Below are 17,792 nucleotides of genomic sequence, written 5' to 3' on the forward strand. Positions count from 1 at the left end.
AATGGGAAATGTTCTTGGAGTCAATGTGTTAGACCAGGCGCCCGGGATCATTGTTTTGCATGAATTGACCATTTGTCTAGAATGATTTTTTTTTAATTAAAAGGATGCCATAGGCAATAGAATAGTTCAGTCAATTCCCTGTGTGTTGGGTTAATGTATCAGGCCCATATGTGTGTTAATTAGAGGTCCTGGGTTCGAAAAAGTACTAAATCACACTGTATGCTCTCCTGACCATATACATCGTGCTATGATGCTTCCTTCAAACGTTCGTCAATGTTACTCGGACTCCAAACTTTCCATTTTACAGAAATCGTCACGTACTTATTTTGTATATGAGCGCTTGGGGGGAGATTGGACTTGAATTGCAAAATCGAATAAAAGTTTAACCAAACACACAATGTACTATTTACGTTTGTGGCTCCTCATTCGGTCCTCATGGCAAAACGTTGGTTTTGTGAAGTAAATGGCAAAATAAACTCCAATGCAGTAAATAAGTTTTTTTTATGCAACTTCCATCACCGGTGGGTGAATGAGCATCATTTGATATACAAAAATGACATCATAATGCACATTTCCATGACACATTCACAACAGGGGATCTAACAAGTGAGAGCTACCTGCAGAGCCATCACAAAGACATCACTATGGTTATCAAGGACAGAGAGAAGCAGAGAAATCGGGACGAAGGCAAAGGTACAGCATGGATATAATCCGAAAGTGAAACAAAAAAAAAGGGATTTCAGTAAATCAGGTAGATAAAGGATACCTGATAGACAAGTGACAGATACGCAGCAGTGAAGTCGAATCGAATTGAAAACTACCGAAATGACAGCATCATGTGACTTTTCACAAATCTGGGGAAGTTACTATCTCTTGTGGTGTTACCTGTGCTGCCGTTTTACTTGAAACCAAGATGAAAACCCACTGCTCACCCTCAGATTATTCATGTGTGAAAGCAAACACGTTTGGTGTTTATTACATGGAATTGTGAGCACCATTTCATTCGGATTTACACCACATTTATGGAATATTTCTTTTCCATCCATGAATGGAAACAACGATAGTAAAAGGAACACTTGATAAAATTCAGGGAAGTTTCGTTCCACTTGAGACGAAGCCCTCATGAGTCTCGATTTCTTGGTGCCAAATGGAGAAATTTGGGGTTCGACTGCATGGGTCGCTCATCATCGATAATGGATGGGCACGTCCAGACATGCCGGCGGTGGAATGTAGCCTTTAGCAACAAGGGCAAAACCGAAAGGCGCCATGCCCCTTAAAAATGCATTGCACCGCATGAAGAGATGAATGAATGTTTGCTCGTTCCCCTTAAAAATGCATTGCACCGCATGAAGAGATGAATAAATGTCTGCTCGTGCCCCTTAAAAATGCATTGCACCGCATGAAGAGATGAATGAATGTTTGCTCGTTCCCCTTAAAAATGCATTGCACCGCATGAAGAGATGAATAAATGTCTGTTCGTGCCCCTTAAAAATGCATTGCACCGCATGAAGAGATGAATGAATGTCTGCTCGTGCCCCTTTAAAATGCATTGCACCGCATGAAGAGATGAATGAATGTCTGCTCGTGCCCCCTTTAAAATGCATTGCACCGCATGAAGAGATGAATGAATGTCTGCTCGTGCCCCCTAAAAATGCATTGCACCGCATGAAGAGATGAATGAATGTCTGCTCGTGCCCCTTAAAAATGCATTGCACCACATGAAGAGATGAATGAATGTTTGCTCGTGCCCCTTTAAAATGCATTGCACCGCATGAAGAGATGAATGAATGTCTGCTCGTGCCCCTTTAAAATGCATTGCACCGCATGAAGAGATGAATGAATGTCTGCTCGTGCCCCTTAAAAATGCATTGCACCACATGAAGAGATGAATGAATGTCTGCTTGTGCCCCTTAAAAATGCATTGCACCGCGTGAAGAGATGAATAAATGTCTGCTCGTGCCCCTTTAAAATGCATTGCACCACATGAAGAGATGAATGAATGTCTGCTCATGCCCCTTTAAAATACATTGCACCGCATGAAGAGATGAATGAATGTCTGCTCGTGCCCCTTAAAAATGCATTGCACCGCATGAAGAGATGAATGAATGTCTGCTCGTGCCCCTTAAAAATGCATTGCAACGCATGAAGAGATGAATGAATGTCTGCTCGTGCCCTTTAAAAATGCATTGCACCGCATGAAGAGATGAATGAATGTCTGCTCGTGCCCCTTAAAAATGCATTGCACCGCATAAAGAGATGAATGAATGTCCGCTCGTGCTCCTTTAAAATGCATTGCTCCGCATGAAGAGATGAATGAATGTCTGCTCGTGCCCCTTTAAAATGCATTGCACCACATGAAGAGATGAATGAATGTTTGCTCATGCCCCTTAAAAATGCATTGCACCGCATGAAGAGATGATTGGATGTTTGCTCATGCCCCGAAAAATGCATTGCACCGCATGAAGAGATGAATGAATGTTTGCTCATGCCCCTAAAAATGCATTGCACCACATGAAGAGATGAATGAATGTTTGCTCATGCCCCTTAAAAATGCATTGCACCGCATGAAGAGATGAATGGATGTTTGCTCATGCCCCTAAAAATGCATTGCACCGCATGAAGAGATGAATGAATGTTTGCTCATGCCCCTAAAAATGCATTGCACCACATGAAGAGATGAATGAATGTCTGCTCGTGCCCCTAAAAATACATTGCACCACATGAAGAGATGAATAAATGTCTGCTCGTGCCCCTTTAAAATGCATTGCACCACATGAAGAGATGAATGAATGTTTGCTCATGCCCCTAAAAATACATTGCACCACATGAAGAGATGACCGAATCTCTGCTCGTGCCCCTTAAAAATGCATTGCACCACATGTAGAGATGAATGAATGTTTGCTCATGCCCCTTTAAAATGCATTGCACCGCATGAAGAGATGAATGAATGTTTGCTCATGCCCCTTTAAAATGCACAGCACCACATGAAGAGATGAATGAATGTTTGCTCATGCCCCTTTAAAATGCATTGCACCACATGAAGAGATTAATGAATGTCTGCTCGTGCCCCTTAAAAATGCATTGCACCGCATGAAGAGATGAATGAATGTTTGCTCATGCCCCTTAAAAATGCATTGCACCGCATGAAGAGATGAATGGATGTTTGCTCATCCCCCGAAAAATGCATTGCACCGCCTGAAGAGATGAATGAATGTTTGCTCATGCCCCTAAAAATACATTGCACCGCATGAAGAGATGAATGAATGTTTGCTCATGCCCCTTAAAAATGCATTGCACCGCATGAAGAGATGAATGAATGTTTGCTCATGCCCCTAAAAATACATTGCACCGCATGAAGAGATGAATGGATGTTTGCTCATGCCCCTAAAAATGCATTGCACCGCATGAAGAGATGAATGGATGTTTGCTCATGCCCCTAAAAATGCATTGCAACGCATGAAGAGATGAATGAATGTTTGCTCATGCCCCTAAAAATGCATTGCACCGCATGAAGAGATGAATGAATGTTTGCTCATGCCCCTAAAAATACATTGCACCACATGAAGAGATGACCAAATCTCTGCTCGTGCCCCTTAAAAATGCATTGCACCACATGTAGAGATGAATGAATGTTTCTCATGCCCCTAAAAATACATTGCACCACATGAAGAGATGACCGAATCTCTGCTCGTGCCCGTTAAAAATGCATTGCACCACATGTAGAGATGAATGAATGTTTCTCATGCCCCTTTAAAATGCATTGCACCGCATGAAGAGATAAATGAATGTTTGCTCATGCCCCTTTAAAATGCACAGCACCACATGAAGAGATGCATGAATGTTTGCTCATGCCCCTTTAAAATGCATTGCACCGCATGAAGAGATGAATGAATGTTTGCTCATGCCCCTTTAAAATGCATAGCACCGCATGAAGAGATGACCGAATGTCTGCTCGTGCCCCTTTAAAATGCATTGCACCACATGAAGAGATGAATGAATGTCTGCTCGTGCCCCTTAAAAATGCATTGCACCACATGAAGAGATGAATGAATGTTTGCTCATGCCCCTTTAAAATGCATTGCACCGCATGAAGAGATGAATGAATGTCTGCTCGTGCCCCTTCAAAATGCATTGCACCACATGAAGAGATGACCGAATGTCTGCTCATGCCCCTTAAAAATGCATTGCACCGCATGAAGAGATGAATGAATGTTTGCTCATGCCACTTTAAAATGCACAGCACCACATGAAGAGATGACCGAATGTCTGCTCGTGCCCCTTCAAAATGAATTGCACCACATGAATAGATGAATGAACGTCTGCTCATGCCCCTTTAAAATGCATTGCACCACATGAAGATATGAATGAATGTTTGCTCATGCCCCTAAAAATGCATTGCACCGCATGAAGAGATGACCGAATGTCTGCTCGTGCCCCTTTAAAATGCATTGCACCGCATGAAGAGATGAATGAATGTCTGCTCGTGCCCCTTTAAAATGCATTGCACCGCATGAAGAGATAAATGAATGTCTGCTCGTGCCCCTTTAAAATGCATTGCACCACATGAAGAGATGACCGAATGTCTGCTCGTGCCCCTTTAAAATGCATTGCACCGCATGAAGAGATGACCGAATGTCTGCTCGTGCCCCTTTAAAATGCATTGCACCACATGAAGAGATGAATGAATGTTTGCTCATGCCCCTAAAAATGCATTGCACCGCATGAAGAGATGAATGAATGTCTGCTCGTGCCCCTTTAAAATGCATTGCACCACATGAAGAGATGACCGAATGTCTGCTCGTGCCCCTTTAAAATGCATTGCACCGCATGAAGTGATGACCGAATGTCTGCTCATGCCCCTTTAAAATGCATTGCACCACATGAAGAGATGACCGAATGTCTGTTTGTGCCCCTTTAAAATGCATTGCACCACATGAAGAGATGACCGAATGTCTGCTCGTGCCCCTTTAAAATGCATAGCACCAAATGAAGATATGACCGAATGTCTGCTCGTGCCCCTTTAAAATGCATTGCACCACATGAAGAGATGACCGAATGTCTGCTTGTGCCCCTTTAAAATGCTTTGCACCACATGAAGAGATGAATGAATGTCTGCTCGTGCCCCCGAAAAATGCATTGCACCGCATGAAGAGATGAATGAATGTTTGCTCATGCCCCGAAAAATGCATTGCACCGCATGAAGAGATGAATGAATGTCTGCTCGTGCCCCTTAAAAATGCATTGCAGGCATGAAGAGATGAATGAATGTCTGCTCGTGCCCCTTTAAAATGCATTGCACCACATGAAGAGATGACCGAATGTCTGCTTGTGCCCCTTTAAAATGCTTTGCACCACATGAAGAGATGAATGAATGTCTGCTCGTGCCCCTTTAAAATGCATTGCTCTACATGAAGAGATGACCGAATGTCTGCTTGCGCCTCTTTAAAATGCTTTCCACCACATGAAGAGATGAATGAATGTCTGCTCGTGCCCCTTAAAAATGCATTGCACCGCATGAAGAGATGAATGAATGTCTGCTCGTGCCCCCTAAAAATGCATTGCACCGCATGAAGAGATGAATGAATGTCTGCTCGTGCCACTTAAAAATGCATTGCAGGCATGAAGAGATGAATGAATGTCTGCTCGTGCCCCTTAAAAATGCATTGCAGGCATGAAGAGATGAATGAATGTCTGCTCGTGCCCCTTAAAAATGCATTGCAGGCATGAAGAGATGAATGAATGTCTGCTCGTGCCCCTTTAAAATGCATTGCATCGCATGAAGGTGACCGAATGTCTGCTCGTGGCCCATAAGAATGCTTTGCATCGCATGAAGGTGACCGAATCACTGCTCGTGCCCCTTAAACATGCATTGCACTGCATGAAGAGGTGACCGAATGTCTGCTCGTGCCCCTTAAGAATGCATTGCATCGCATGAAGAGGTGACCGAATGTCTGCTCATGCCCCTTAAGAATGCATTTCATCGCATGAAGGTGACCGAATGTCTGCTCGTGCCCTTTAAGAATGCATTGCATCGCATGAAGGTGACCGAATGTCTGCTCGTGCCCCTTAAGAATGCATTGCACTGCATGAAGAGGTGACCGAATGTCTGCTCGTGCCCCTTAAAAATGCATTGCACTGCATGAAGAGGTGACCGAATGTCTGCTCGTGCCCCTTAAGAATGCATTGCACTGCATGAAGAGGTGACCGAATGTCTGCTCATGCCCCTTAAAAATGCATTGCACTGCATGAAGAGGTGACCGAATGTCTGCTCGTGCCCGTAAAAATGCATTGCACCGCATGAAGAGATGAATGAATGTCTGCTCTTGCCCCTTTAAAATGCATTGCACCACATGAAGAGATGACCGAATGTCTGCTCCTGTCCCTTTAAAATGCATTGCACCGCATGAAGAGATGACCGAATGTCTGCTCGTGCCCCTTTAAAATGCATTGCACCGCATGAAGAGATGACCGAATCTCTGCTCGATGCCAAATGCAAATGCTCTCCGAGAAAATATTTACACACGCTGAGTCTGTCCAGCTACCGTGGAATAAAAAACAAAATCTTTTGCACAAAACAGGGACAGATTTACAGGTATGCACGTGCCACAAAGCGATTCTACCTATCGTCCATACCTTTCACTTTGATCCTAAACAACGATGACGTCGATGAAGAATCTAATTAAACAGCATGTCCAGTTGAGCTGAAATTTAGTCATAAAATACAGGTCGGCCACACTGTTGATCACAGTTTGGTGTTGTTGTTGACACGCTGTGTACCACGTGCTAATCCATGAAAGGGAGGTTACACAATAAAAGCTTGTGTGCCAACACAGCAGGTGCACGTTTGTGTCCGAGAAACGAGCTACTCCGTACGGAGAGCAAACGGGGATGCGAGGGAAGACGAGGGGGCAGTGCGATGCAAGGACGTCAATAATGGGCGTACAAAGCAGTACCTTTCTACAATAAACTATGGTACAATGGAATAGTACAGTAAGGTACAATGCAGATAACGTGAGAATAATAAGAAACTAAGTTTTCCTCTCATCGACGACAGTAACATCTCACTGCACCGACGCTCACTCGTCGACCTTGCGTTTTGGCTTCTTGGGGTTCCGCGAACGGCTCTTTGCCTTGCACAAGGGGCAGATCGGCGCGTTCCGGTGTATCTGCTGGTGGCATGACAGGCAAGCCTGCAAACAAGGGGGAAAAAGGAAAGGGAAAGCTGGGATACATCAGGGGTTAAACACATGTCAAAACTACATTGGTTTCCCTTGCGAGAATTGAGGCTCACCAAAGACCAGGATGGCAGGAAGTGAAAGAGCTGGAACATGTTAACGCTGTAATATCTCCACTCATAAGATGACTGAGACAGAGAATATACCACGTTGTTGAGGGCAATTTATTTAATACTTGCTAAAAACAGAACACAGCACATAACACAACACATTGTGGACGTCCACACCGGTTCTCTCTTCACTCCGAGAGTTCTGTCGACTATATAGTTGTGTGGGTTCTTTGAGCTCTTTGAGAAAGAGCAGATAGGTCTTAAAAGGTCATACACTTCATTAAGTTCCGAGACAAACTGACGCCAGGTCCAGATGACTGTATCCCAATATTTCACAAGTTGTAGACTGGAAGAATGTGCAGTCTGAGATAAGAGGACGGAGTTTGCACTTTAGCCAGCAAACTGCTCAGAGCAGATCAAAAAAGGTCACCACACGAGCTTCTCTCTGCTCTAAGCTCCAGCACCGTTTCATTTCATATTTCTAACGATAATATAATTTTCCCAAAGCTCATCTTCATTATTATTAGAATTAGCACATTAATAATTGTAATATCTTGCTATTGTCAGAGTTTTAGACCCAACTAATTTGGATATAAGTGAAAACTCACTTAGATAGACATATTCAGATAGTCAATCTTACTGAAGTCCTGAAAGACTTCAACCAACACTTGAATGGATCAGGAAGCAACAAACCAAAGGAACGGTAGAAAGAGGGGAGACGTCAACAGCAGGGATGACGGATAAAACAGAAGACTTTGACAAATAATGAATGTGGGGAGGAATGGAGGGATAGAGGTGGACACATGGGGTGGACAAGATGGACACGGAAGCAAAGGATCGGGACGGAAAATCCGGAAATATGGAAAGAGGCGGCTTAATAAGAGTAGCAAAGATCATGGTTTTGGATGGGAGGTGATGCGAAATTGTGGTGAACAGCTGTCTTGAAGACTTGGAGGGGAGAATAATATTGAAGAAAATATGGAAGTCGGTTCCACAGGTTGAAAAAATAGGAATATATGAGTGGAGGTGAGCAGCGATCCTGAATTTAGGTAGTTTCATACAAAAAATGCAATCTACTTTTGCAGATTAACATTTTTTGATTTTGACATACGTGATGTCATAGATGAATCTGTTGTTAACACAGTCCGCACTGTGGAAACAATCGGCAAAACTAACACAAGTCAATGTTGACCGATCGCACCTCTTCAATCCAGGAGCCAATAAAAAGAATGAATTATCTTGCCATTTTCAGGTGTCCAGCAGTTAGATTGCAGTCAATGTTGATAGATCGCACCTCTTCAATCCAGGAGCCAATAAAAATAATGAATTATCTTGCCATTTTCAGGTGTCCAGCAGTTAGATTGCAGTCAATGTTTATAGATTGCACCTCTTCAATCCAGGAGCCAATAAAAAGAATGAATTATCTTGCCATTTTCAAGTGTCCAGCAGCTAGATTGCAGTCAATGTTGATAGATCGCACCTCTTCAATCCAGGAGCCAATAAAAAGAATGAATGATCTTACCATTTTCAGGTGTCCAGCAGCTAGATTGCAGTCAATGTTGACAGATCTCACCTCTTCAATCCAGGAGCCAATAAAAAGAATGAATAATCTTACCATTTTCAGGTGTCCAGCAGTTAGATTGCAGTCAATGTTGATAGATCGCACCTCTTCAATCCAGGAGCCAATAAAAAGAATGAATTATCTTACCATTTTCAGGTGTCCAGCAGTTAGATTGCAGTCAATGTTGATAGATCGCACCTCTTCAATCCAGGAGCCAATAAAAAGAATGAATGATCTTACCATTTTCAGGTGTCCAGCAGCTAGATTGCAGTCAATGTTGACAGATCTCACCTCTTCAATCCAGGAGCCAATAAAAAGAATGAATAATCTTACCATTTTCAGGTGTCCAGCAGTTAGATTGCAGTCAATGTTGATAGATCGCACCTCTTCAATCCAGGAGCCAATAAAAAGAATGAATTATCTTACCATTTTCAGGTGCCCAGCAGTTAGATTGCAGTCAATGTTTATAGATCGCACCTCTTCAATCCAGGAGCCAATAAAAAGAATGAATGATCTTACCATTTTCAGGTGCCCAGCAGTTAGATTGCAGTCAATGTTTATAGATCGCACCTCTTCAATCCAGGAGCCAATAAAAAGAATGAATGATCTTACCATTTTCAGGTGCCCAGCAGTTAGATTGCAGTCAATGTTTATAGATCGCACCTCTTCAATCCAGGAGCCAATAAAAAGAATGAATGATCTTACCATTTTCAGGTGTCCAGGAGTTAGATTGCAGACCGAGCAGGCAGCACAGATGTCAATACCTGAAGAATGATGTTGCCCTCTTCTCTCAGTCATATATTGTGATGCGGTACAAAGGTCATGGACAACTTATTCACGCATGAAAAGCACCCTTAAGCACCATCTCTTTCAGACGGAGGAAAGATACGCTAAAGAAAAAAAAGATGTCTCGTCTATCGAGCCGTCTGGAAAAGGATCGTTCCGTGAAACCTCCTGGAATCTTTGACATCGAAATCCTCGAGGATACTGCTGTGGTGCATTTTCTTTCAACGAGCACCATTGCTACATGTGATGAACATGTCAGTGGTGTCTTGTCCCCTACATCATGAAGGAAATGGAGGGGTCCAGAAGAGTTGATGTCGTACGGAATACATGTGTCACCGGCAGCATTAAAGAGTCTGCTCGAGAAAGAAAGAGGACATGGAATTTGGAGGAAAGTTGCTGATAACAACAAAATCTTTGGAAACTGGAAAGAGTTCCTCTGGCCCATAAAACGAGCAGAAACTCTTTACATTTCTCCCTTACAAGAAAAGCACCACAGAGTCTTTCCCTGATACACAGGTGATGACAACAGCTCGTGGCAAGTGATTGTCAGGGGATCTGACCACAACAGGTAAACATGTAACCACGAGGGACCAGACACTGGAATACTGGCTCACCTGCAAGAGGCCTTGAACAATGACTCTGCCACATGACTTGTTCGTACTTGAGATACTGAGATCATCGTGATCCTGATTGGCAGCCATAACATCGGCTAACCGTGTGCCCTGCTACAGACATTTGGGGGGCGCGTCGCACACTAAATGATTTCACCTACCTTCATATCAATGCGATATCTCAGGCTTTGGGGGAAAATAAATCCGAGGCCTTGCCCTTTTTCTTGGAACGGACGAACGAATTCATTGGAACGTACAAACAAAACAATATCAAGCCTGCAGGTATGAGTTGAGGGGAAACGCAGGTATTCATTACAACCAAAAGCAAATAAATATCAAGCCTGCAGGTAGGAATGGAGGGAAATACAGGTACACAAAGACACACAAACAAACAAACATACACACACACACACACAAAAACAAACCACACACACACACAAACAAACCACACACAAACAAACCACACACACACACAAACAAACCACACACACACATATATACAAACAAACACATACAAACACAAGCATACACACACAAACACAAAGCACACACACACACACACACACACACACAAACAAGCACACACACACACACAAACAAGCACACACACAAACAAACCACACACACACACAAACAAGCACACACACAAACAAACCACACACACACACAAACAAACCACACACAAACAAACCACACACACACACAAACAAACCACACACACACATATATACAAACAAACACATACAAACACAAGCATACACACACAAACACAAAGCACACACACACACACACACAAACAAGCACACACACACACACAAACAAGCACACACACACACACACACACAAACACAAACAAGCACACACACACACACACACACACACACACAAACACAAACAAGCACACACACACACACACACACAAACACAAACAAGCACACACACACAAAAACACAAACAAGCACACACACACACAAAAACACAAACAAGCACACACACACACAAAAACACAAGCACACACAAACAAGCACACACACACACACTTTAATGAGTTTAATCAGAGTTTAATGTTCTGCTCGCGTCATGAGCGGAAGCAAGAATTAAGAGTGGAAGTGGACGCAGGAGAAACGTGGTACACGCGGTTGCCTTTCAACTACCTTTGTTTGTGATTTCGAGGACCCACGGTGGTATGTAACCATTCTTGGTAACCATTCTATATATCATGTGATTTACTTGGAAACATATCAGTGGTAAATCTGTGTGGATGTCGTTACTCAGCAAGTAGGAGTTGCTCAATAGTTGTGAAGGAGGACAAACCAAGATGTCGCTGTTTGGTTCTGCATCTTGTGCTTGTTAACCCAAACCCGGATCTGGAACATTGTTACTCATTCATTGATTCTAGGTTCACGAAGCTTGAATGAATGGAGCGTTAATGGAGGCGTTGACAACATAAATATACACAACATAAATATACACAACATAAATAAATGTACACACGAGGTCACGTGACGTACTTTCATCGGAGGAGGTTATGCACACACGAGGTCACGTGACGTACTTTCATCGGAGGAGGTTATGCACACACGAGGTCACGTGACGTACTTTCATCGGAGGAGGATATGCACACACGAGGTCACGTGACGTACTTTCATCGGAGGAGGATATGCACACACGAGAACAGATGACGTACTTTCATCGGAGGAGGTCATGCACACACGAGGTCACGTGACGTACTTTCATCGGAGGAGGTTATGCACACACAAGGTCACGTGACGTACTTTCATCGGAGGAGGATATGCACACACGAGAACAGATGACGTACTTTCATCGGAGGAGGTCATGCACACACGAGGTCACGTGACGTACTTTCATCGGAGGTCATGCACACACGAGGTCACGTGACGTACTTTCATCGGAGGAGGTCATGCACACACGAGGTCACGTGACGTACTTTCATCGGAGGAGGTCATGCACACACGAGGTCACGTGACGTATTCATCGGAGGAGGTCATGCACACACGAGGTCACGTGACGTACTTTCATTGGAGGAGGTTGTGCACACACGAGGTCACGTGACATACTTTCATCGGAGGAGGTTGTGCACACACGCGGTCACGTGACATACTTTCATCGGAGGAGGTTGTGCACACACGAGGTCACGTGACGTATTTTCATTGGAGGAGGTCATGCACACACGAGGTCACGTGACATACTTTCATCGGAGGAGGTTGTGCACACACGCGGTCACGTGATGTACTTTCATCGAAGGAGGTTATGCACACACGAGGTCACGTGACGTACTTTCATCGGAGGAGGTTATGCACACACGAGGTCACGTGACGTACTTTCATCGGAGGAGGTTATGCACACACGAGGTCACGTGACGTACTTTCATCGGATGAGGTTGTGCACACACGCGGTCACGTGACGTACTTTCATCGGAGGAGGCTGTGCACACACGCGGTCACGTGACGTACTTTCATCGGAGGAGGTTGTGCACACACGCGGTCACGTGACGTACTTTCATCGGAGGAGGTTGTGCACACACGCGGTCACGTGACGTACTTTCATCGGAGGAGGTTGTTGACGGAAAGCAGCTCCCTGACGAACGTCGGCCTTGCGCGCCGCTTGCAGTTGCTGGGCCGCAGCCGTAGCCAGAGCTAAAGGCTCCGGAAGTCCATCGGTCACGGATTCTGTGGCCCAATCGGCCTTGTGCCTCTCCAGGGAACTAGGTGAAAAGAATAGGGGCAGATGGGAATATAATAAGATAAAATAGATATCAGAGGGGAGGAGAGAAGGTGACATTGAAAACGAAAAAAGGCTTTTTATTCACACTTTGTAGTTAGGATTGAGCTAAAGAAATTAAACAAATCTGCAGATCGACACCAACAAAGTACAATATAATCTGGTTAAGATGAACTCAGGAGCAGAATAGAACGGCACTCGGTAGAGAGAATACCTCCACCAGGTGAACAGTTTACGTTTTGCTTCCCACTGATAGGTCGTATCTGGATCCAGACCAGAACCAAAATCGAATCAGCTTGTTATTGTCACCTAACCAATTTATATACCTAGTTTTGTCAGAACTCGCCCATAACTTTTTGAGATATCCTGCTATATGTCGGTTTTAGTCCTATCACACAATGGTGAAGAATCACTGAGAAATTAAATAATTCTCATATCCGAATCCATATTCAGATCTTCACCAAAATCGAATCAAATCATCCTCGTCAGATACCCAACCGGTCCACCAAATTTCATCCGAATCCGTCCACAACTTTTTGAGATATTTTGTTCACAAACAAACAAACAAACAAACGAACAGACAGACAGACAGACAGACAGACGTGAAAACAATCTCCGTCCACCTTGGGTGGCGGAAGTAAAAATATGCATGCTATCTTACACACACACACACACACACACACACACACACACACACACACACACACACACACACACACACACACACACACACACACACACACACACACACACACACACCTTGGTGGTTGGGTGATGCTCAGACTCCCCTCCACCCCCGCCGCCCCCCCCCCCCACCTTGGCGACCAGTTCGTCGCTCCTTAAATGCAGTGGCCGACGCCCTTTCAGACACCGATCCACTTGCGCAAAGGGGCAACTACCTCACCACAAGATTCAGTGTACCATGGACGGGAGGAAGGGTATGACAACTGAAGACGACATGGGATAAATCTGTGCATGAGAGAGAGCAATTCACTTCGGAAGAATTCCCAGGATGAGTTTATCTCAGATGCAGTAGAGATGGGAGAGCAGTCCAGATGATTGATGGCTGCTTGGAGACCGTGCCAGCCGGCCTGACTGAAATGCCAGACTCGTTGACGCTGAGGAGGCTCTCTGAGAATGGCCAAAGAGATCTCCACTTTAACAAGCACATGATCAGAAGAACCGATTGGAGCAGAAGAAGAGCAGCAGACATTTGCAGGGAAGTTAACTATAACCAAGTCTAGAAGAGAAGATGTACCGTTCGTTGACTGAGACGACTGAGCGTACATGCCACGACTCGGTAGGTACATTGCACGAATCAGCACGTGCACGACAGGAATCAGCCTGCACACAGCACGACTCGGATTGTAAACGCCATGTCCACAGCACAACTCGGTACGTACATGGCATGACCCGGCACGTACTCGGCACGACTCGGAATGTAGATGGCACGTCCACAGCACGACTCGGTATGTACACGGCATGACCCGGCACGTACTCTGCACGGCTCGGAACGTAAACGGCACGTACACAGCACAACCTGGAACGTACGTGGTACGAATGAGCACGTACACCACCCAGACACACTCAGACACCACTGACTAAAAATGGGCGATGAATGATTTGTCCCACCTTGGCAGGCTGACCCGGTGTCCTGTATGTTACACGATCGTCCAGTTTCGTACTTTCCCAGGACACCATTTGTGTCTGTGGTCGCTCGTGTGGGGTGGTCGTGGGTGTTTTTGTACGTTAGAGTGATGGTTGATGGGGGATGGTAGATGGAGGCGTGTGGGATTTGGTCGTGGGTATTGTTAGCTAGGGTGGCAGTTGATGCAAGATTACGAAGGGGGAAGTGGTCCTGGATGGGCTTACAGTTTCATGCGATGGCTGTTTTTTCCGCTTTATCATGGGGATGCGATGGCTGTTTCCCCCAACTCCGTCCCCAGCCCTGCCCCGTCCCCAACGCTGCCCCAGCCCCGCCCCGTCCACAACTCTGCCCCAGCCCCACCCCATCCCCAACTCTGCCCCAGCCCCGCCCCACCCCCAACTCTTCCCCGTCCCCAACTCTGTCCCCAACTCCGTCCCCGGCCCCGTCCCCAACTCTGCCCCAGCCCCGCCCCCAACTCCATCCCCAACTCTGGCCCAGCCCCGCCCCGCCCCGCCCCCAACTCTGCCCCAGCCCCGCCCCGCCCCCAACTCTGCCCCAGCCCCGCCCCGCCCCCAACTCTGCCCCAGCCCCACCCCCAACCCTGCCCCAGCCCCGCCCCATCCCGTCCCCGCCCCGTCCTCTCCACTCCACTTCCACCCAATTCATTAAAGTTCATAAACTGATACATTTTAAATTATTGCGTTGATAGAGCACAGATATGATGGGCCAAGTTGTCCCATCCTGTTTTAAAGTTTCTTGTGTATCCTTATAATCAGTGAGAACCAATGAAAACAAAAGGCAAGACAGAGAAGAGAATGCTGACTCAAGAGCAAGCTGGTCATCGTGGTCGTGAGCTGGGTCTCTCTCCAGGCCGAGGGCCGCTCTGCGTGCCTCCAGCTCATCGCGGAGTGGGCGATACTCCTCGTGCAATCGTCTCGTGGAATCCACGAGCCGTCCGACCTCCGCCTCTGCCTGCTTGATGGTGGTCTCCATCTGAGGGAGAGTGTGCAGAAAAAAAAAAATTCATTTAACTGAGAGAGGATACATTTGATGGGAAAATTGTGTTATGGTACAAGGATGGTTAAAAAAAATAATTATTCACACAGACGCACAAGGAAAGAGGAGGTCATGGAGCTCGATGAGTCCACGTCAAACCAACAGTCTAACACCACATTAATACAATCTCACAGCTTATTTAATAATCCGGCCATCTCACTTTCATCACTAAAGCAATCTCCCTGTGCTATTCCTCAGAGCCTACACTTGTCTCAACCTGTTCGTCACCGGAGCTTATGTTTGGGCGATTGCGGTTAAGTTTCCTTTCAGCCGTATCCTTCTCGCATTCCATTTTGGCTTGCTGAGTTATTTTCTTAACTAATCTCTGCTTACACTTGTCCTGGTATGAGTCCGATTCCAGTAGAGTCGTTTTATATTTTCGATAAGAGAAATGTTTGAGAAAAATGGCAAAAACACACACACACACACACACACACACACACACACACACACACACACACACACACACACACACACACACACACACACACACACACACACACCTAAAAGGATCTTCATCAATTTTTCAAAGGTTCATCAATGAGTGCCTGAGAGTGTTTTAGGAAAAAGACATTTTGGAAAAATTTGCAAAAAAGAAAGTTGAATTTTATTTGTTTTTAATTGTTCTATAGTGCCCGAGACTTTGTAGCTACGTGAAATGAAATATTAAATGATCCCCAACCCCATTCCTTAGTGGGTGTAGGGAAGTGTTTCAAGGCACCACAAAAAATAGATTTTATTTTTTGATATTTTCAAAATCAAAATGCCAACAGGATTAGAACAGCACCAAACAACACCGGGTACCCCCGCTGGTCGATAATAATAAAAGAGAATGTGTGTGTCTCCATAACTCCAAAACCATGAAACCTAGCGGCCCGAAACTTTGCATGCACACTAACGGATCTCCAACAGAGGGCGTAAATGAAAACTGGGTATTTGGGTGAATTTAAACACCCCTTTTGAAGATAATTAACAGGGTGCTCATCATGAAATAAAACAAAAAAAAGGCTTACCCTTGGTAAGCGTTCTTTCACCTCGCAGGGGACTTAAGTCACCATTTTGTTTAGGCCTGATCAAACATGCCTTGCCTTGCCTTGGAACCACGATGACCTTTCACGGACTCCAGCAAAAGTACAAAATCGAAATCTGCATTTGCATTTCAGGATCGGATCTCGTGGACTAAATAAGTGGCAAAATCTGGAGTGAAATGTGAAAATTAAGAAATTAACAATACTTATAACTAAGCATATTTATTTAAGCAAGGCTATCATCCCTCCTTCTCCATATTTACACAAGAAAATGTGAAATTGCCAAAGCATTAAACCTAACTTTTTTCTTGTACTGTTTGGACAATTATATAAAAGATTAAAGAATGGGCTGAAAGTGTAACTTCATTGAGTGCAACGAAAATAATTAAACAGCAGGATCGCCATGAAGGCTCCCGCGGCGTCGCCTGGGTTCTCCATAGGGAAATCGCTGGAGTCAAGAAGTCAAAATAAATTAAATTAAAGATTGAATTAAAAGAACGATTAACATAATGGGAGGATTAGAATGAGTAAAGCAATGGGCCAAGTGAACTCCGAGTTCAAGAGAGAATTGGAAACTATTGTAATAAATATTAACTTATATCAAATAAATCTTTTGAGGTGAAAGCGCGATGACGTCACCACGTCACGCGGCACGAATGCGCACCTGTATCGTTGGAGGTATTGACTTATATAGGGTTGGTTTTCTAAGGCTTATATCAGAATATTAACTTATATCAAATGGGTCTTTTGAGGTGAAAGTGTGATGACGTCACCACGTCACGCGGGACGAATGCGCGCCTGTGTCGTTGGAGGTACTGACTTTTATAGGGAGGCCCCATCACCCTCCCCCATCACCCTCCCATCACCCTGCCATCACCCTCCCATCACCCTCCCATCACCCTCCCATCACCCTTTATTGGACCATTTGACTTCTATAGGGTTGGTTTTCTAAGGCTTATATCAAGATATTAACTTATATCAAATAAGTCTTTTAAGGTGAAAGCGCGATGACGTCACCACGTCACGCGGCACGAATGCGCGCCTGTATCGTTGGAGGTATTGACTTATATAGGGC

General features: G+C 44.8%; 1 protein-coding gene across 4 annotated transcripts in view; it reads right to left on the reverse strand.

Moving 5' to 3' along the window:
- Nucleotides 1-482: 482 nt before the first annotated feature.
- The window catches only part of ZC4H2 (zinc finger C4H2-type containing), a 44,708-nt gene continuing 27,398 nt past the window's right edge, over nucleotides 483-17,792 (reverse strand). For 2 of the 4 annotated variants that reach the window (XM_068117939.2, XM_078777505.1), the window contains 3 exons: nucleotides 15,457-15,626; nucleotides 12,806-12,968; nucleotides 483-7,190 (listed from right to left, as the gene is read on the reverse strand). In XM_068117939.2, the coding sequence (XP_067974040.1) occupies nucleotides 7,077-7,190; nucleotides 12,806-12,968; nucleotides 15,457-15,626 (447 nt within the window). In that variant the 3' untranslated portion in view covers nucleotides 483-7,076. Of the gene's footprint in view, nucleotides 7,191-12,761; nucleotides 12,969-13,995; nucleotides 14,485-15,456; nucleotides 15,627-17,792 lie in introns of those variants that run through there. The other 2 variants (XM_078777506.1, XM_078777507.1) reach the window with 2 other exon arrangements.

Source organism: Myxine glutinosa, chromosome 5 (assembly GCF_964187855.1).
Source record: "Myxine glutinosa chromosome 5, kmMyxGlut1.1, whole genome shotgun sequence".
In the NCBI taxonomy this organism is placed as follows: domain Eukaryota; kingdom Metazoa; phylum Chordata; class Myxini; order Myxiniformes; family Myxinidae; genus Myxine; species Myxine glutinosa.